The sequence below is a fragment of the Bos taurus genome, chromosome 12 (genome assembly GCF_002263795.3).
Source record: "Bos taurus isolate L1 Dominette 01449 registration number 42190680 breed Hereford chromosome 12, ARS-UCD2.0, whole genome shotgun sequence".
NCBI classification, from domain to species: domain Eukaryota; kingdom Metazoa; phylum Chordata; class Mammalia; order Artiodactyla; family Bovidae; genus Bos; species Bos taurus.
In genome coordinates, this window is record NC_037339.1 from 76,258,322 (window position 1) to 76,279,969 (window position 21,648).

Below are 21,648 nucleotides of genomic sequence, written 5' to 3' on the forward strand. Positions count from 1 at the left end.
AAGGAAATCAACCTTGAATATTCATTGGAAAGGCTGATGTTGAAGCTTCAATACTTTGGCCACTTGATATGAAGAGCTGATTTCATTGGAAAAGACTCTGATGCTGGGAAAGATTGAAGACAAAAGGGGATGACAGAGGATGAGATGGTTGGATGGCATCACTGATTCAATGGACATGAGTTTGAGCAAACTCCAGGAGAAAGTGAAGAGTAGGGAAGCCTGGTGTGCTACAGTCCATGGGGTCACAAAGAGTCAGACACAACGACTCAACAACAACAACAAACCCAAGGTGACTGGTGTCCTTCGGAAAAGAAGAAAATGCCGTGTGAAGATGGAGACACACGAGGAGAAAACCAGGTGAAGATGGAGATAGAGATGGGGGTGATGTTTGACAAGCCAAGGAGCACCAATAACTGCAGCAAAGCGCCAGAAGCCAGGAGAGGCCTAGATCAGTCTCCCTTGCAGCTTGAGAAGGAACCAGCCCTACTGACCCCTTGGCTTTGAACTTTTAGCCTCCAGAACAAGAGCATATATTTTTGTTGGTTTAAGTCACCGGATTGATGATGCTTCATTATTGCCTCCCCATGGGGGAGGGTTAGGGAGTCCATGGAGGGAGGGCTGGGGGGTTCCATGGGGTTGGGGGAGGGCTGGGGGTGCCCGTGAGGTGGAGGGAGCACAGAGGTCATGAGCAGGTTGGGCTGGTCCCGCGTGGCTGAGACAAATCTCACGCTGATCCCAGTGCCCCCCGCACTTTGGCAGGCAAATACATGTTTTATTTCACAAAAAATTCAAAATCGCCCAAGTGGAAATGATCTGTGTTGTGTTTTAAACTCAAGAAAGTGCCATGAAAGGTTTGTTTTGACCGAATGCAAACAACACTCGGCGTGCACACGCACTTTCTGACACGCACGACTGAAAAAGGAAGGCTCACGCCCACGTGCTTGTCTTTCTTCCTTCCCCCAGTCTGTCGCTGCCCACACACGCGCTACGGGAAGGTGTACCCTCTGCGCCAGATCAGACTTTTCCTACAAAAGTGATCACCCAGTCCCTCGCCCGCATTCCCCCACCCCAGAGGCTGCCAGGCCAATAACTTGAAGGGTGTCTTCCTCTCGTTTTCTTACTTTGTCAGGAAAACCTTGGCATTTTTGCAAATGTTAACTCTAAGCTTTTAGAGATTTTGGTTTTGGGGGGGAGGGGTAATTTTTTGCTCTTTACAACAATTTGCCTCCCCACATCAGAAACCTTGTCCAAACTGTGACTCTAGTGCTCAGCCAATGATTCTTCTGGTCATGACTGCATTTGATGTGAAAATACTCTTTTCCCAGAAGAAACTGCACACCCTTCAGAGGCCAAGGACGAAGCAGTGTTTATTAGAATACATGAGAGGTGCACGCTGTGTGCTGAGTCGCTTCAGTTGAGTCCAACTCTTTGCAATCCCATGGACTGTAGCCCACCAGGCTCCTCTATCCATGGAATTCTCCAGGCAAGGATACTGGAGTGGGTAGCCTTTCCCTTCTCCAAGGGATTTTCCCAACCCAGGGATTGAATGCAGGTCTCCCGCAGTGCAGGCAGATTCTTTACCAGCTGAGCCACCGGGGAAGCCCCAGAAGTAGGTTTATGGCAAAGCTAACGAATGCTTGCTTCAGAGCTCCTCACTCACCTTCCATGACCTTGTACCTAACTTTGCATCTATGGTTTTGTATTCTTTTTTTTTAAAGAACCCAATCCCCAAATTGTACAAGCTTGGGGTCCTCCCCCTGACCCTCAGGTGCAGTATGAAAGCCCATCACCTCTTAGACTTCATTCTCCTCCAAGGGCGAGGAGCCTCCTGTCTGGTTGATACTTTGTGTTTCTGAAGAAGCTTTTCCCTGCGGGAAGGAGGGAGAGGATGGTGATGCTTTGAGTTTCAGAAAGTGGCGGAGCCATTTCCTGTAACGGGAGGACGCGAAGAAGTAAACGATGGGGTCGATGCTGCAGTTCAAGTTCATGAGGCAGACAGTGAGCTGCAGGCACAGTTTGAAGGCCCTCTGCTCGGAGCAGGTGGGCTGGCGGAGCATCTTGGTCACCATGAACTGGATGACGTGGAGGTGGTAGGGCACGAAGCACACGGCCACGGCCACCAGCACCACCAGCGTGAGCAGGCAGGCTCTGCGGTGGTGGCCCCCCCGGCTCGTCAGCGGGTTGTCCCGGGCCGTCCTGCACAGCTTGACAGCGATCTTCACGTAGCAGAAGAGGATGATGACCACCGGCCCGCAGAAGCTCAGAGAGGAGGTCACCAGGACCATGACGGGCAGCGTGAACACCCGCTGGACGCTGTCGTACTCCATGCAGGTCAGCCTGCCGGCCACGCGCATGGTCATGGTGAACCCGAGCAGGGGCGCCGTCTGCAGTGTCGCCAGGACCCACACGGCCGCGCAGATGAGCTGGGCCCGCCCGGGCTCACGCAGCCGGGGACCCTGCTGGGCGCGGACCACGGCCAAGTAGCGGTCCACGCTCACGCACGTCATCAGGTAGATGCCCGAGTAGGTGTTCACGAAGAAGATGAAGGCCGTCAGCCTACAGAGCCCCTCCCCAAAAGGCCAGTTGAAGTCCAGCAAGAAGTAGGTGATCTTTCCGGGCAGGGTCAGAACGAACAGAAGGTCAGACACTGACAGGTGGACCAGGAAGACACCTGTCGAGTTGATCTTCTTGTCCTTCTGATAGGCCAGGCGAAGGGCCAGGATGTTTCCCAGGACAGCAAAGATCAAGAGGGCCGTGTAGAACAGAGACAGCATCACACTGGCCACCCGGGGCGGGTGGTGGGGAAGGCAGGAGTTGGTGTGGTGGACGAGGCTGCTTGGGTCAGCCGTGCTTGAAGCCATGTCATACAGGTCCTTGGGAAGACAAGAAAATGAAATGTAGCATTGTATCTCAGGGTTACACCTCTAATATGTTGCTGTTGTTATTCCACTCAGTCGTGGCTGACTCTTATGACCCCATAGGCTGTAGCCCGCCAGGCTCCTCTGTCATGGGATTTTCTAGGCAAGAATACTGCAGTGGGGTTCCTATTTCCTCCTCCAGGGGACCCTCCCAACTCAGGGATCAAACTCGTGTCTCCTGCATTGCAGGTAGAATCTTTACCATTGAGCCACTGGGGAAGCCCTCACCCCTAATACTAACTGTATAGCCCAATTCTCACATGAGTGAGAGTTGGACACTTCATAATTTGCTGAAATCACACACCCATGAACAGTATCTCCCTTTTTTTTTTATTAAAAATTTCACAAAATGAACACATCTGTGTGATCAGCACTCAGTTTAGTAAAGCACCTCAGCAGCACCCCCAGAAGCTCACCTTTGCCTACCCCAACGTCTATCTCCACTCAAGGTTAATCAATATCCTAACTTCTAAAATCACAACTCAGGGACTTCCCTGGTGGTCCAGTGGTTAACACTTCGCCTTCTAACGCAGAGGGTGCAGGTTCAATTCCCCCCTTGGGGAGCTAGGATTCTGCATGACTTGGGGCCATTACTTTGTCAACAAAGGTCCGTCTGGTCAAAGCTATGATTTTTCCAGTAGTCATGTAGGGATGTGAGAGTCGGACTATAAAGAAAGCTGAATGCCAAAGAATTGATGCTTTTGAACTATGGTGTTGGAGAAGACTCTTGAGAGTCCCTTGGACTGCAAGGAGATCCAACCAGTCTGTCCTAAAGGAAATCAGTCCTGAATATTCATTGGAAGGACTGATGTTGAAGCTGAAATTTCAATATTTTGGCCATCTGATGTGAAGAACTGACTCATTGGAAAAGATCCTGATGCTGGGAAAGATTGAAGGCAGGAGGAGAAGGGGATGACAGAGGATGAGATAGTTGGATGGCATCACTGACTCATGGGACATGAGTTTGAGTAAACTCCGGGAGTTGGTGATGGACAGGGAGGCCTGGTGTGCTGCGGTCCATGGGGTTGCAAAGAGTCGGACACAACTGAGCAACTGAACTGAACTGAACTGGGGCCAAAAAACCAAAATATAAGAAAACAGAAGCAATATTATAGCAGATTCAATAAAGACTTTTAAAATGGTCCACATAAAAAACCCCATAAAATCATAATAAATAAAATCATAAATCTTTAAAAACATAAAACCGTAACTCAGACCTGGAAGGGTAGGACGGGGGGATCAAGGAGGGCGGCTCAGGCGGGAGGGGACATACGTATACACACAGCTGACTCACTTTGTTGTGCAGCAGAAACTAACACAACATTGTAAAGCACTTGTCCTCCAATAAAACAATTTTTTAAAAAGTCACAACTCAGCACGCCTGCTTCTGAACTTTAATGAGATCATACACTATGTATACTATGGAATACCAGACCACCTGACCTGCCTCCTGAGAAACCTGTATGCAGGTCAAGAAGCAACAGTTAGAACAGGACATGGAACAACAGACAGGTTCCAAATTGGGAAAGGAGTATGTCAAGGCTGTATATTGTCACCCTGCTTATTTAACTTCTATGCAGAGTACATCATGCGAAACACTGGGCTGGAAGAAACACAAGCTGGAATCAAGATTGCCAGGAGAAATATCAATAACCTCAGATATGCAGATGACACCACTCTTATGGCAGAAAGCGAAGAGGAACTAAAAAGCCTCTTTATGAAAGTGAAAGAGGAGAGTGAAAAAGTTGGCTTAAAACTCAACATTCAGAACACGAAGATCGTGGCATCTGGTCCCATCATTTCATGGCAAATAGATGAGGAAACAATGGAAACAGTGTCAGACTTTATTTTTGGGGGCTCCAAAATCACTGCAGATGGTGACCGCAGCCATGAAATGAAAAGACACTTACTCCTTGGAAGGAAAGTTATGACCAACCTATATAGCATATTAAAAAGCAGAGACATTACTTTGCCTACAAAGGTCAATCTAGTCAAAGCTATGATTTTTCCAGTAGTCATGTATGGACGTGAGAGTTGGACTATAAAGAAAGCTGAGCACTGAAGAATTGATGCTTTTGAACTGTGGTGTTGGAGAAGACTCTTGAGAATCCCTTGGACAGGAAGGAGATTCAACCAGTCCATCCTAAAGGAAATCGGTCCTGAATATTTATTGAAAGGACTGATGCTGAAGCTGAAGCTCCAATATTTTGGCCACCTGATGTGAAGAAATGACTCACTGGAAAAGACCCTGCTGCTGGGAAAGATTGAAGGCAGGAGAAGGGGACGACAGAGGATGAGATGGTTGGATGGCATCACCGACTCAGTGGACGTGAGTTTGAGCACACTCCAGGAGTTGGTGATGGACAGGGAGGCCTTGTGTGCTGTAGTCCATGGGGTCGCAGACAGTCAGACACGACTGAGTGACTAAGCACAGCACTGGTATACAGCTAGGAGTGGGGCTGATGAGTCACAGGTTTGCACAGTTGATAGCAGTGGGTCCCGGCAAACAGTTTGCAAAGAGCCGCTCTTCAAAGTCTAACCGTGTTTGAGATTACCACGGTACCTCAACCCCGCCAGCACCAGGCAGGGTCTGTCTTTTTCAGGGGAGCCATTCTGGTGGGTATGCAGGGGTATCTTCTTATGGTTTCAGCTGGCATTTGCCTAATAACCATTGACAGCAAGCACCTTCTCTCTGGTTTATTGGCCATTTATATATTTTCTTTATGAGGTACCTGTATATTTTGTCCCTTTTTCTGTTGGGATGTCCGTCCAAAAATGTGTGTTTTCCACTTCCCCACCTGCCTTTGCTCTTCACACCCCCACTTCTGTCATCTGCATTCTGATCATCTTTTAACGTATAGTTTCTGCACTGAGACAAGGGGAGCTGCGCTCTCCGTGCAGCCGCTGAGCCGGGGTGACTGTCCACGTGGTGCACAGGTGAGCACTCAGGTGTGCAGAGGGTGTGCGGTTTGCCCAAGGGCCACAATAAAAGTAGCTCACAGAACCAGAGACCCAGGCGGAGATGCTGAACTCGGTCATGGGCTGGCTGAAGGGCACCAGCTCCATGAGCCCCAAATCTTATCTTATTTGAGTCACAACACAGCTATCTCCTCCTTTACTAACTTGGGGCTGGCTAGTAGGGAGCCTGGGGCTTCCCTGGTGGCTCAGTGGTAAAGAATCCACTTGCCAAATGCAGGAGACCTGGGTTTGATCTCTGGGCCGGCCAGATCCCCTGGAGGAGGGCATGGCAACCCACTCCAGTATTCTTGCCGGGAGAATCCCATGGACAGAGGAGCCTGGCAGACTATAGTCCATGGGGTCACAAAGAGTCGGACATGACTGAGCGACTGAACAACAGATTAGGGAGCCTGCTATAGACTGTGTCTCATGGCAACCTAGGCACAGAGGGCTCTGTCTGGTCTCTGCAGATGGAGAAGAAGCTTCCATTCAAATGGAAAGTAAGTCCATCAGAACAGGAGAGAGAGGAGCTCTGAAAAGTCCTTTGAACCTCAGGATGATGGTTGGATGGTTGGAGATGATACAGTGATGATGACTGGATAGATAGATACACAGTTACATAGGTAGGTAGATAATAGATGGTAGATAGATGACAGAGATATGAAGATGGTAAATAGATCTGTAAACAGACAGCTAGACAGAGATAAGTAGGTAGGTGGGTACACGCTCCCAGGGGTCCCACCAGCTCCAGATCCAGAGGGAAGGCTATTCCTCCTCATTCCTACCTTTCCTGAACAGTCTGACCCTCAGGTTGCACGGAGGTGGGGGCCGGGCGGAGAAGCTCTGTGCCCCTCCAGCAGGGCGAGGAGGACATCTCAAGGGGTCAGTTTAGCTCAGGAGGGTCCCGGCCCCAGGTCGACTCCACTGCTGGAATCACTAGCACTCAGCCCCAGAGCTGCAACTGGGGGCGGGAGGAGGGGGGGGTGGCATGGGAACCTTGTATGACCCTTGCCCTGTCTGTTCAGGCCTCACTGGGCTCAGGGATAGACCGGCACTTAAAAAGACCCCACCCTGGGCAAGCAGCCCACTTCCTGACTTTCCTGGGCCTCTTCCCCACACACCAGCCCACAGCCCAGGGCGCCGGGCACATGGCACAACCCCGGGGCCCTGCCAAGTGCCACCTCCTCCCTGAAACCTGCAGGGAGGTGCACCCGCAGAGATGCCACATCCACCTGCCACAGTCGGGGGATGGGTACTGTCACAGCTGTGAGTCCCGGGAGATCTGACCCACACGAGGAGCCCCTCCCCACCCGAGAGGGGGGCCCTAATGCCTCGGACCTGCTGACCTTTCCTCTTTCTGCTCTAGTCCACCCGCCTCCTAACTGCAGACCTCGGCAGAAATGTCCCTTCCTGCCCCCCCAGGGGCACCAACCAACTGCCCAGTGCCTTGGGCTCTGGCCCACACCTGCCCAAGGTGTGCTCCTCGGCCTCTTTCTGCACCAGCATCCCCGCCCCGACCCGGGTTCTCCCCTACACACACGCAAAGCAGCCCATCGCCCCGCCCCATCCCACCTGCTCACGACCCACCCTTGGTCTCACAGGGGAGCAGAATTTGCCCCCAAAACACACCTCTCTGGCTGAAGGATCATTTTAACCGGCTTATTTGTAAGAAACCACAGGCACAGAAGAAGCGCTGAAAGCCAAGTAGAAGTTACCCTTGAATGAAAGACATTCAGGACTTCCCTGGTGGTCCAGGGGTGAAGAGCTGGCCCGCCAGAGCAGGGGACGCGGGTTCGATCCCTAGTCTGGGAAGATCGCACATGCCTCGGGGCTAAACCCGTGGGCCACACCTACCGAGCCTGTGCCCCACGCCGCAACTAGAGAGCGGCCCCCACTGAAAGCCCACAACCACAACGAAGACCCAGCATAGCCATAAATAAATAGGGAAACATTTTTTAAGAAGACATTTCTGTTTGTCAGGGTATCTCCCTTGCCCTACCGAGAAGAGAGGTTAATGACTCAATCTCTGGAAACTCCAGTCAATGCAGAAGGCGAGGGGTCACCTGCAGAGCGAACTTGCCCTTGTCTCCTGCCCTTCTCGGGCTCTGCTCTCACGTCTGGCTCCCCCCCCACCCCCGACACACAAGATCTTCTGTTATCTTTCGCTGGAGAACGTATCTAAAAGTGATGGTTTCGCCCACTCCGGCGACTTCGTTTTCCTGGGTCTCTCCCACGTGTACACGTTATTCAGCTTCTGTTCATTTTCCTCCCATTAATCCGTCTCTCATCAATTTAGGGATGAGGCCAAAGGGAAGGGAAGAAGGGATGTGTCCTCTCTCCTACATCCTTCTCCATCTTAATAAGAAGTTACTGATGCATCTCCCACTCAGAAGACTATGTACCTTGGAGACTCACCCAGTGGTGATCGCACAGGGCCAGGTGGTCAGTTGGTGCAGCCAAGTAGGGACAGATACTCAAAAGGGCCTGCAGAGGGTTCTGAGGGTCTACACCCCAGGTCTAACCCAGTTCTATCAGCCACTTTTGCTCAGGGACGTGAGACTGACCCTGACCTTGGGTCTTTCTGGCTTGACCTGTCTGCTGCCTGATCGGGAGTGGCAGGGGTCCCCCTGGGTGTCCAGGATCAGTAAGGATGCTCCACCTGTGGCCAAGAGAAGCAGAGAGAAGAGGGGTGTGTGTGAAAGGCAGAGCGATCTGAGCCTTTCTCCCCAAGTCCCAGTGAGCCACGCCCTTCCCGTGATGCCTGGAAACACCCACCTCTGGTGGGCTTACCTCGCTCACCGAGGATGATGCCAGGGAGCCGGGTGGAACCTGGGTCAGCTGCCTTCCCAAGGGCCCTGGGGCATCAAATGTGCCCCGAGCAGTCTCCCCACTGTAGGGATTGAATCAGTTCACTGAACTCTTCTTTCCTTCACCCACCTCTGCAGGGAAAAAAAAAGAAAGAAAGGAAAGAAGAAAAAAAACCACCCGGGGTATCAGGCAAGGTGATCTCCCTGCCATAGGCGGAGCTCAGAGCTCACTCAGCCACAAGGCCTCCCACCTCTCGAGAAGGACGGAGTTGGGGAGCGTTGCTCCAGGAACTGGTCTCCCCTCTCTTCCATTTCTGTGCCCCCACAGGCAGGCCTGTAGGCCACAGGTGTGACTCTCAAGCCACCAGGGTCAAAAACCCTCCAGCATTCTCCCCGCCGATGACTTGGGAGTGAAGTTCAGCAAGAAGGGCTTTAAGGGGACCCTGACGAGCTCAGGCTGGGGGTGAGCAAGTAAGGGGAGCTTCGCCTGGCTCGGGATTTCCTGGGAGTATGATCCAGGCTTTAAGGCACTTTGATGGAGCCCGAAAGCCTGTTTGCAGCCCTGACTGGTCACACTCTTGAGGGATGCGCTTGGCAGGAGGCGGATAGCGGATGGGGCCAGGGTGCTCCCTTCCTCTGCTAGAGAAGGCGTCCCCCCACCACACCACTGGCGAGTAAACGAGGCATCAGACCCAGCCTAGGATGCGGACTGGGCCTCATCGCTAAGCTGTTTGTCCTGGGGACGTGAGCGCAGGCTTCTTTCTGGGCGCTCTCTGAACACGGAGGGAAGTCGCTTCTCTCACCAGCCAGCTCACCAGTCCACTCGAGACCCCCCACCCGCCTCCCTACCTTTTTCCACCCCCCATCCCCGAACTGTGTGTCTCTGGCCTGACATCCCACCTGCCTTGGGCTCCTCTAGTCTAGAATGTTGGTCAACAACCCCCCCAACTGGCCTCCCCCTGGCGAAGGCCATGGGGCCCCACGGGCCCCGAAAGATGTCTCCCAGAGCCCCAGGTGGGGTGGGGGGAAGTTTGTGAAGCAGTCCCATCTCACCTGCAACTTCCACCATCAACTTCCCTCCAACAGCCCGGAAGGAAGAACTAAGGCAATTTCTTAGTTCAGAGGTGCCTGACTTAGATTGCAAAGTTTGCACTCAGATTGCAAACCCTAGGGAACTTGCCTCCGTGCCTTCCAGACATTTAGGATTCTCCCACTCAGAGGAGACCCCAGAAGGCCTAAAAAGGGGCAAGAAACCGTAGAATGCGCCCACCTCACCCTGTTCACGCATGATTCACTCAACAGGCGTTTAGCAAGTGCCAGCCTGGAGCCAGGAACACGTTCCTGTGTGTGCCGGGAAAGAAAACACTTTTCCTTTGGCCTCCTGTGTTTAGTGGCTGTGTGTGTACGCTTAGTCGCTCAGTTGACTGTGACCCCATGAACAGCAGCCCGCCAGGCTCCTCTGTCCATGGGATTCTCCAGGCAAGAATGCTGGAGTGGGTTGCCATTTCTTTCTCCAGGGGATCCTCCTGACCCAGGGATCGAAACCGAGTCTCTGGCATCTCCTGCATAGGATGCTTTACCACTCTGCCCCCTGGTTTGGCTGAGGTTGTGCTAATTAAACTGATGAAAGACGGATTAAAAAGGGAAAAGGTGCACACGTTTTATTTGATGTTAAAATTTTTACTTTAAGGCGGCATGGGAGCCTTCACAGATAAGAAGGAAGCAAAGTGGACAGGAATGAGTACACAACATTTTAACAAAGAGCGCGATACGTGGTGGGAACTAACACGACAGAGAAAAGGTGGCAGAGGGTAATGGATGGAGAAGCAAATGGAAGGGGAGGGTGTTCAGTAAGGAATGCCAAGCACATTCCTCTCTGTTGGCTCTGGGTGAAGAGTCTAGCGTCCTCTCAGAAGATTTAAGAGTTGAGGTCTTCCTGGTAAGGAGGGCGACATGCCTTTACAAATGGAAATTTATTTTCTGCTTTTAAGCCAGACAGGAAGAAGGCAGAGATATTTTTTTCTTCTCTTTCTGCTATTTTTGTTAACTGCTTTCAGCTCAAAATAATCCTTATGCCAAAGAAACACATGTGGGTGGCATATTCTGGGCCCCCTTCGTGTGGACACGTGACCAGAAAGTTCACGGAGGCTCCTCACCGTGTTCAGACAAACACATCGTCGGTCAGTCCCTGCCCGGCCTGGAATCTAGCTGATCCCTTAGGAAATTATTATCTCCCCTGGCCATTCATGATCTTGTTCAAGAGTTAATAAGCAGCTCCCACCGGACACCATCCTTATCACTGGCCATCGTCCTTTTCATCCCCACTGGCCACCATCCCAGGCTTGTCACCTACACGGCGCCCTGGGTTTCACGCTATCTGGGCTATTCTCTGGGTGTTTCTTGGGCAGAGGTGTTTCCATTCAACCAGCTGATGGGTTCCTTGGGGGTAAGGATGGCAGCGACTCTTTTCTCTACAGAGGCTGCTACAGGGGAAGGTGTGGGAACATCACTTAGTCCCTGGGGGGCCGGGAATCAGGGGGCCTGGGAACTTGGATGGAAAAAATTACCGAATTATTTTCATGAGGCTCTAACAGCAACCTGGCTTTGTGGTGACATCAGAGGTGGCCAGTCTTGGTGGGATGCAGTGTATGTCTGACCCTGTCACTGATAGAAATCATGACACTCCAGACAGAGAAAGAGAAATGTCATACGATACCCCTTATATGCAGAATCTAAAAAGAAATCCTGCCTCTTGTCACAGCCCATCGAAGGTGATTCAGGGACCTTGAACTACATTTGCTCATCATGGCTTTGAAATTACAGTTGCTATTAATAAAGAATCAGATGAAGGAGTATCATATTAGAAATCTGGTTTTTAACATTTGGATAACTGCATTTTAACAGAAGTTGTTTTTCTCATCTTACATATTTTACTGCATGTATTTTTAACCGTCACCCAGAGGAGGGCTTCTCTAGTGGCTCAGATAGTAAAGAATCTGCTTGCAATGCAAGGAGACCCAGATTTGATCCCTGGGTTGGGAAGATTCCCTGGAGCAGGAAATGGCAACCCACTCCAGTATTCTTGCCTGGAGAACTCTATGAACAGAGGAGACTGGGGCTACAGTCCATAGGGTCACAAGAGTCAGACACGACTGAGCAACTAACTGAGTAGGGTCCTTACTTTCACCTGACAGATCCAACAGGAGAAGAGAAGAGCCCTTGATCCAGTCTGACATTTTTGTCTTCCAAGTGGAGAAGTTGAGGCACAGGATTTCCCGCCCCCCACCCCCCAAAGTGTCCCAGCTTTCTCCATCAAGACAGGACAAGAACCTTCAGCTTCTGGTTCCTTTTTGGGGCTTCCCTCACAGTGCAGACCCTGTTAACCCCTACACCCACCTCCTCACAGCCCCAAACACGCAATGCTCCCCAAAGGCTGGGGTTTGAAACTACGGTGCAATTCCCTGATCCTTTGACTGTCCTGACTCTTTCTCAAGAGGACTTGACAACTGCCTTCCTTGTAATCTATTTGTCATCTTCCACCTGGCCCAGAAAATCAATAGCAATGACAGTAACAGTAATGGCACCCGTCATTGAGGACCTACTCACAACGTCCACGAAGAGGCATTGTTATCCCCATTTTACAGATGAGGAAAATGAGGCTCAGAGAAGTTAAGCAATTTAAGGCCACACAGCCGTAGACAAAGATCTAAGGCTGCTTCTGATAAGTTTGATTACAAGGCGGTTGCAGCCGGGGCTGGCGATTAAGGAGGTGGCCAAGATGTCACCCAGATCTGAGGAACACAAAGGACTTGATGCTGCTGTTCCTGGGGTGGGTAGAGCGCCTGCAGCTGTGGCTGGTGGTGGCTGAGTGTGGCGACCACCCTGGGTGTTGCCCAGGCTCGCGGGGCACTGATTTCTGATCTGATCTGTGCCCGCCCAAGGAAAGCAGGGGAGCGCCCCTATCTCATCTCTGTGGTTTGCTCGTCTGTGTTCCATGAACAACTTCAGCCCCAAGCATAAGCGGAGAGACGCCACGCGGCTCAGTTCCGGGTACAGCCACCCCGGGGGGAGGGGGCCAGGGTCTGGAAAGCCAACGCCTTTTATCCTTTTATTTCTTTAATGATGGAGGAGGAAAAGGATGGGGAGTGGTTACGGATGTATTCGTTTCTTCTTCCTTTGCAAAATCCATTTAATTGTTGATCCACTTCTAAGATGCTTAAATAACCTATTCCCTCATGTGCAGCGAATGTCTGCACTACACTGAACTTCCAGAAGCAGCTAGGGTTACAACAGCAACAGAAGCCCTCCTTCTGGAGAGTGGACAGATGAGCAGGCAGGTGACCTCGGACACAACCAAGAGAATGAGTTCAGGTTCCTAAGGCAGTGGTCACCAGCCTGTTCGGGACCAGGGACCGCTTTCATGGAAGACAATTTGTCCGCAGACTGGGGTGGGGGGGCTGGTTTCAGGATGATTCCAGTGCATTACATTTGCTGTGAACTTTATTTGGAATCTAATGCCGAGGCTGATCTGATGGGAGCGGCAGAGGATGAGACGGTTGGGTGGCATCACTAATGCAATGGACTTGAGTTTGAGCAAGCTCCGGGAGATAGTGAAGCACAGGGCAGCCTGGCGTGCTGCAGTCCCTGGGATCGCAAAGAGTCCGACACGACTGAGTGGCTGAACAACAACAACCGATCCACAGCGGGGAGGTTGGGGACCCCTGTGCTAAGGGACCATGTGAGGAGGTGCTGGTCCCCAGTCCGGAGTAACCAGGAAGGTTTCCCAGAGATGAATGCTGAGGATGTGGGAGGAACCTTTCCTCTACCCTCTAGGTTCATCCAGCTGCCCTAAGATTTAAATTGACATGAGGCTCATTAACAGGAGAAAATAAACATTTTCATTCTTACGGACAGGAATCCCACATACACAAGAGGGTCAGAGACCGAGAGGGAAAATGAGGTCTGTGTGCCATCCCGAGCTGAGAGTTGAGGTTGGGGCCTGCGGCTTTCCAAGGATGGGAGGGTCCCTCCCAGGATGATAAGAAGAAGAGCGGACGCTGGGCAGGTGTTTGCCCTGACACACGGATGGGGGGCCACTTTGGTGACACTTATCGCTGGTACTCTTTCCTGGGAAAAAGCCCCAATTTCAACTCTTCTGAGTAGTAAGGTAGTTTCTTGTGAACCCTCAGGGTCTCAAGTACCTTTAGCTCAAAATAATCCACATGCAAAAGTGACATATCTGGGGGAGGCGCATTCTGAACCCCCATATTATGCACAGCATCTGTGTAAGACGTTAAAGACAAGAGTAAAGCAGGCACCCTGTATGCTCCCTGGCCTCTCCCGTGTGTCCACTGGAGGTGAAAGGTACTTGGTAACTGATTACTAAGGACAGGACCCATGGGAAGGGCTGCTATTCCATACCCATCTGTCACAGCTCCTATTGGCTCATCTTCCCACCTCATCCAAAGCCTTCTTCCTACAAGGATTCACTGAGCATCTACTTGGTACCCTGTGCTAGCCACTGGGGTGCAGATGCAGCATGGTCCATGACATCGCCACACCTACAGGAGGCTTTAGTCTCAGTGGTGACTGTTGCCGTGGAATTAAAAGACGCTTGCTCCTGGGAAGAAAAACTATGACTAACCTAGATAGTGTATTAAAAAGCAGAGACATCATTTTACTAACAAAGGTCCGTCTTGTCAAAACTATGGTTTTTCCAGTAGTCATGTATGGGTGTGACAGTTGGGCTATAAAGAAGGCTGAATGCCGAAGAATTGATGCTTTGAATGAACTGTGGTGTTGGAGAAGACTCTTGAGAGTCCCTTGGACTGCAAGGAGATCAAACCACCCAATTCTAAAGGAAACCAATCCTGAATATTCATTGGAAGGACTGACATTGAAGCTGAAGCTCCAATACTTTGGCCACCTGATGCGGAGAGCCAACTCATTGGAAAAGACCCTAATGCTGGGAAAGGTTGAGGGCGGGAGGAAAAGGGGACAACAGAGGATGACATGGTTGGATGGCATCACTGACTTAGTGGGCATGAGTTTGAGTGAACTCAGGAAGATAGTGGAGAATAAGGAAGCCTGGCGTACTGCAGTCCATGGGGTTGCAAAGAGTCCGACATGAGTGAGCAACTTAACAAGAAGCTGGAGTGGGAAGGGGTGGTGACTCAGACCCACAGGTGACTGAGAACCCCGTGGTGCTGGATGTGGGTGTGAGGATCCATGCCTTCTGTCCCCATCCCCCCCACCTGACATCACAGAGTCACAGACAGAGGAACTCAACAGCATCTCCCACCCAGGCCACCTATTTTGCAGATGAGCGAGCGAGAGTGGGAGAGGTGGATTGAGCCATTTGCGGTCACACAGGGAGCTACAGCGGGTGTCAAAGCCCAGCTCGGCCTGCAGCCTCTCAGGCAAATGCTCTTCAGGAAGAAGAGGGCAGGGTGCCTCTCACTTCACAAAACACAAATGGGGAATGCAGGCCAACCCGCAGCTAACTGGAACCCACCATATTTTCTCTTCCCCGTGCTTTTCTTCAGAAGGAAACCTCAATTTAATTGAATTATTTCTCCTTTCTCTCTTTCAATCACTATTGTTATTTACGCACATTTCACACTCCAGGTGCTGGGCTGGGTGCACTCGGTCATCCATGAGAAAAACCCTCCTTGCTTTAGGCTGTGGGAATGAGGCCCCTGTGGCTGCATGTTAACCAAGAATGCAGGGGAAATGCCAAAAGGGTGGGTCAGGCAAGGAAGACAGCTTGCAAAGATTTCACAAGAAAATGCCCCCAGGAGAGATTTAGTCAGAAAAGCAACTCCTGGGGAGATCCCTGGGGTGTACTCAACCCTGATCAATCTCTACCTGCAGTCCTACTGTGTGATCTGAAGTCATTGATGAGCCTGTGGACAAGAAAGCACAGAAGCAACAAAATTAGATGACATTGTTATCACTGTGTGAGGCTGTCTCCTAGACCAACACTCTGCCAGCAGGATGAAGACACTGTCCTTCATGGAAGCAACCTAGATGTCCATCAACAGATGAATGGATAAAGAAGTTGTGGTACACATATACAATGGAATATTCAGTTCAGTTCAGTTCAGTTCAGCCGCTCAGTCGTGTCGGACTCTTTGTGACCCCATGAATCGCAGCACGCCAGGCCTCCCTGTCCATCACCAACTCCCAGAGTTCACTCAGATTCACGTCCATCAAGCCAGTGATGCCATCCAGCCATCTCTGTCGTCCCCTTCCCTCCTGCCCCCAATCCCTCCCAGTGTCAGAGTCTTTTCTAATGAGTCAACTCTTCGCATGAGGTGGCCAAAGTACTGGTGTTTCAGCTTTAGCATCATTCCTTCCAAAGAAATCCCAGGGCTGATCTTCAGAATGGACTGGTTGGATCTCCTTGCAGTCCAAGGGACTCTCAAGAGTCTTCTCCAACACCACAGTTCAAAAGCATCAATTCTTTGGCGCTCAGCTTTCTTCACAGTCCAACTCTCACATCCATACATGACCACAGGAAAAACCATAGCCTTGACTAGACAGACCTTTGTTGGCAAAGTAATGTCTCTGTTTTTGAATATGCTATCTAGGTTGGTCATAACTTTCCTTCCAAGGAGTAAGTGTCTTTTAATTTCATGGCTGCAGTCACCATCTGCAGTGATTTTGGAGCCCAGAAAAATAAAGTCTGACACTGTTTCCACTGTTTCCCCATCTATTTCCCATGGAGTGATGGGACCAGATGCCATGATCTTCGTTTTCTGAATGTTGAGCTTTAAGCCAACTTTTTCAGTCTCCACTTTCACTTTCAACAAGAGGCTTTTTAGTTCCTCTTCACTTTCTGCCATAAGGGTGGTCTCATCTGCATATCTGAAATTATTGATATTTCTCCCGGCAATCTTGATTCCAGCTTGTGCTTCTTCCAGCCCAGCATTTCTCATGATGTACTCTGCATAGAAGTTAAATAAGCAGGGTGACAATATACAGCCTTGACATACTCCTTTTCCTATTTGGAACCAGTCTGTTGTTCCATGTCCACTTCTAACTGTTGCTTCCTGACCTGCATACAAATTTCTCAAGAGGCAGATCAGGTGCTCTGGTATTCCCATCTCTTTCAGAATTTTCCACAGTTTATTGTGATCCACACAGTCAAAGGCTTTGGCATAGTCAATAAAGCAGAAATAGATGTTTTTCTGGAACTGTCTTGCTTTTTCTATGATCCAGCGGATGTTGGCAATTTGGTCTCTGGTTCCTCTGCCTTTTCTAAAACCAGCTTGAACATCAGGAAGTTCACGGTTCACGTATTGCTGAAGCCTGGCTTGGAGAATTTTGAGCATTACTTTACTAGCGTGTGAGATGAGTGCAATTGTGCGGTAGTTTGAGCATTCTTTGGCATTGCCTTTCTTTGGGATTGAAATGAAAACTGACCTTTTCCCATCCTGTGGCTACTGCTGAGTTTTCCAAGTATGCTGGCATATTGAGTGCAGCACTTTCACAGCATCATCTTTCAGGATTTGAAATAGCTCAACTGGAATTCCATCACCTCCACTAGCTTTGTTTGTAGTGATGCTTTCTAAGGCCCACTTGATTTCACATTCCACTCAGCCATAAAAAAGAACATATTTGAGTCAGTTCTCGTGAGGTGGATGAACCTAGAGCCTGTTATATAGAGTGAAATCAGAAAGAGAAAAACAAATATCCTATGTTAACACATATATATGGAATCTAGAAAAATGATACCAATGAACCTATTTGCAGGGCAGGAATAGAGACTCAGACACAGGCAACAGACTTGTGGACACAGCGGGGGAAGGAGAGGGCGGGATGGATAGAGAGAATGGCATTGAAATACAGACATTACCGTGCGTGAGTAGAGAGCTAATGGGAAGTGGCTGCATAGCACAGGGAGCTCAGCCAGTGCTCTGTGACAGCCTAGAGGCGTGAGATGGGATGGGAGGCGGTGGTGGGGCGGGGGTCAAGAGGGAGCGGACGTGTACATATTTATGGCTGATTCATGTTGGTGTATGGCAGAAACCATCACAACATTGTAAAGCAATTATCCTCCAATTAAAAATACATGTTAATAAAAGGTGCTATCCTTCCCCGGGCCGTGCGTGGCACCTATCTCAGTCACCCAGAATCAATGTGTGTATTGGGGTGTGTGTTTGTGTGGGGGATGAATGCACACCTTCTTCCTAAAGTTTTCCCATTGCAGAGGTTGACCTCAAAAAGAGTGTTTCCTTAACCTTTCATTGTTCTTATAGGAAACTTTTGGAACATTTAGGTTGTGTGTACATCTAACAAAAAAGGCTATAAGTCGTACACTCACTCAATTTTCATTAAACTATCGGGGAGGAAGAAAACTTTCCTCTATCCTTCTAGGTCCTTCTGGCTGGTCTAAGAATTAAATTGGCATGAGGCTGACAGGAGAAAATCCAATTTAGCTTTGTATGTATGGGAATCTCACATACACAAGAAGGTCAGAGACAGCAAAGTGAAACGAGGTCTATATGCCACCCAAGCTGAGGAATGCAGTGAGGACCTGGGTTTCCATGGGCTGCAGGGCCACTCGTGATGGTAAGAGGAGTGTGCGTGTGTACTGAGTCACTTCGGTCGTGTCCGACTCTTAGCGACCCTACGTCTGACTCTTAGCCCGCCAGGCTCCCCTGTCCATGGGAGTCTCCAGGCAAGAATACTAGAGTGGATTGCCGTGCTCTCCTCCAGGGGATCTTCCTGATCCAGGGGTTGAACCCACATCTCTTACGTCTCTTGCATTGGCAGGCGGGTTCTTTACTCTAGTGCCACCTGGGAAGCCCTGGAAGGGGAGCAGATGTTGGCCACTTAGATGTCTTTTCCTGACATACAGATGGGGCCACTTAGGTAAAATACCTCTCCGGTAACAGCTCTTTTTCTGGGGAAAATCCCCACACGAAATTCTTGTAGGTAGTGAGGGGAGAGGCAGTCGCTTCTCTAGAACCCACAGAGTGCTGATGGCCTTTAGCTCAAAATAATCCTCATGCAAAAGTGGCACATTCTGGGGGGGCCTCATTCTGAACCCCTAAAAATCACACTTACGTACTAGCAACTAGATAAAAATCCAGACCAGTCCGTGCACCCCAGCATCCCCTTCCCATCACTACCTCCTAGGTTACTAGATTTTTTTTTAAGTCTTCTTGAATTTGTCACAGTACTGTTTCTGTTTTATGTTTTAGCTTTTCACTGCAATGCATGTGGGATCTTGGCTCCCTGCCCAGGGCCCAGGGATCGAACTCAAATGCCCTGCATTGGAAGGCAACGTCTTAACCAATGGACCACCGGGGCAGTCCCAACTCTAGATTCTGTTTTTTTTGTTTTTTTGTTTTTGCCTAGTTTTGAACTTGAGATAAATGGAGTCACCTGGTGTGTGTTCTTCCAGCACTGGCTTCTTTTACTCAATATCATTTGGTACAATTCATGTGTATTGTTAACAGTTGTATAGTTCATTCACTCCCATTGCTGTTTTTATTCCTTTGTGGGGATAGATCAGTACTGATTTATTCCTTTCCCTGATGATGAACACCTGAGTGCTATCCAGCTGAGGCTGGTACAGACAGCACTGCTGCTAACATTCCTGAGCATCAGTTCAGTTCAGTTGCTCAGTCATGTCTGACTCTTTGCAACCCCATGGACTGCAGCACGCCAGGCTTCCCTGTCCATCACCAACTCCCGGAACTTACCCAAACTCATGTCCATCAAGTCGGTGATACCATCCAACCATCTCATTCTCTGTCATCCCCTTCTCCTCTTGCCATCAATCTTTCCCAGCATCAGGGTCTTTTCAGATAAATCAGCTCTTCACATCAGGTGGCCAAAGTATTGGAGTTTCAGCTTCAGCATCAGTACTTCCAATGAATATTCAGGACTGATTTCCTCTAGGATAGACCCGTTGGATCTCCTTGCAGTCCAGGGGACTCTCAAGAGTCTTCTCCAACACTACAGTTGGAGCATCAATTCTTTGGCATTCAGCTTTCTTTATAGTCCAATTCTCACATCCATATATGACTACTGGAAAAACCATAGCTTTGATTAAACAGACCTTTGGAGGCAAAGTAATGTCTCTGTTTTGCAATATGCTGTCTAGGTTGGTCACAGTTTTCTTCCAAGGAGCAAGCATCTTTTAATTTCATGACTGCAGTCACCATCTGCGGTGATTTTGGAGCCCCCCAAAATAAAGTCTCTCACTGTTTCCATTGTTTCCCCACCTATTTGCCATGAAGTGATGGGACCAGATGCCATGATCTTCATTTTCTGAATCTTGAGCTTTAAGCCAACTTTTTCACTCTCTTCTTTCACTTTCATTAAGAGGCTCTTTAGTTCCTCTTCACTTTCTGCCATAAGGGTGGTGTCAGCTGCATATCTGAGATTATTGATATTTCTCCCAGCAATCTTGATTCCAGCTTGTGCTTCATCCAGCCCAGCGTTTCTCATGATGTATTCTGCATATAAGTTAAATAAGCAGGGTGACAATATATAGCCTTGATGTATTCCTGTCCCTATTTGGAACGAGTCTCTTGTTCCATGTCCAGTTCTGTTGCTTCTTGACCTGCATACAGATTTCTTAGGAGGCAGGTCAGTTGGTCTGGTATTCCCATCTCTTTCAGAATTTTCCACAGTTTGTTGTGATCCACACATTGGATCTGTGTGGATCCCGAGCATACTTTTGGACAAACCTATGCACTCACTTCCCTTGGGATTTGCCCAGGGTGGAGCTGCTGGGCCACAGAGTATGCTTGGCTGCAGTTTTAGCTGATACCACAGCATGGCAACCCACTCCACCGTTCTTGTCTGGAGAATCCTATGAACAGAGGAGCCTGGCGGGCTACAGTTCATGGGGTTACAAAGAGTCGGACACGACTGAAGCGACTTAGCACACTCGCACACAAAAGAGAATAAGAGAGCGAGGGAGAAGACTTTTTCAATTACCTGAAAAAATTTAAGCTCAGTCAACATTTTATCAAGAGAACTTTTACTCCATGATTGCACAAATTTTAAAAATAATAATTGGAGGAGAACTCAGGGATTGTGCAGTTCAGGATTTTTCAGCCATTGTAAAATTTACAATGGGTTAAAATAAAAAATGGGTTTCTCTTCTTATTATAAAACATGTGTGCATGCTAAGTCGCTTCAGCAGTGTCTGACTGTTTGCAACCCCATGGACTGTAACCCACCAAGCTCCTCTGTCCATGGGATTCTCCAGGCAAAAATACTGGAGTGGGCTGTCCCTCCCTTTTCCAGGATCTTCCTGACCCAGGCATCAAACCCGGGTCTCTCATGTCTCCTTCATTGGCAATCGGGTTCTTTATCACTAGGGCCACCAAAATATATGTAACATAAAATTCACTATCAGGGGCGTTCCCTCCTCATCCAGTGGTTAAGACTTTGCCTTCCAAAGCAGGGGGTGTGGGTTTGATTCCTTGTCAGTGAGCTAAGATCCCACATGCCTCATGGTCAAAAAACCAAAACATAAAACAGAAGCAATATTGTGAGAAATTCAATGAAGACTTTAAAAAATGGTCCACATCAAAAAAAAAAAAAAAGATCTTTTAAAAAATTTCCTATTTTAACCACTTACAGTAGGTTTTGAAATTATTTTAGTAGGTCATGATCAGAATTTTTTAATAAAATGGAACAGAATACAGAAGAAAATGCATCACAGTAGACATAAATACTATTCTGTGGGACTCTTTTTTATTGCAGGGTGGGGATGTGCTCTGGATCAAAAAAGTTTGTAAAACACAGGTCTAGTCCAGCTTTTTAAATTTGCAGAGTGGCAGGTACACTCAGAGGCTAAAGGGATGTTTCTAAACAGAGCCTCAACTAGACCATGAAATCCTGACTTCCGATTCAGCATACTTTCTAACTCCCCTCTCACCATCTGAGATCAGTGCCGCTGATCCCGCCAGAGTTACAAGCTAGATGGGGCCATG

The 21,648-nt window shown here is 49.3% G+C and overlaps 1 protein-coding gene across 2 annotated transcripts; it reads right to left on the reverse strand.

Moving 5' to 3' along the window:
- Positions 1-1,114: 1,114 nt before the first annotated feature.
- Positions 1,115-8,817, reverse strand: LOC615640 (G protein-coupled receptor 183-like). Of its 2 annotated transcripts, NM_001105442.2 has the most exon segments (3): positions 1,346-2,031; positions 2,389-2,873; positions 8,667-8,817. In NM_001105442.2, coding segments are annotated over 2 exon segments (711 nt in total). In that variant the 5' UTR covers positions 2,862-2,873; positions 8,667-8,817; the 3' UTR covers positions 1,346-1,793.
- Positions 8,818-21,648: the final 12,831 nt, after the last annotated feature.

Coding starts and splice junctions, on each gene's coding strand:
- LOC615640 (XM_059892116.1), bottom strand. CDS start 2,861: ATGGCTTCAAGCACGGCTGACCCAAGCAGCCTCGTCCACCACACCAAC. Junction 2,028..2,381: donor TCCTGGCGACACTGCAGACG/GCGCCCCTGCTC, acceptor TGCTCCGAGCAG/AGGGCCTTCAAACTGTGCCT.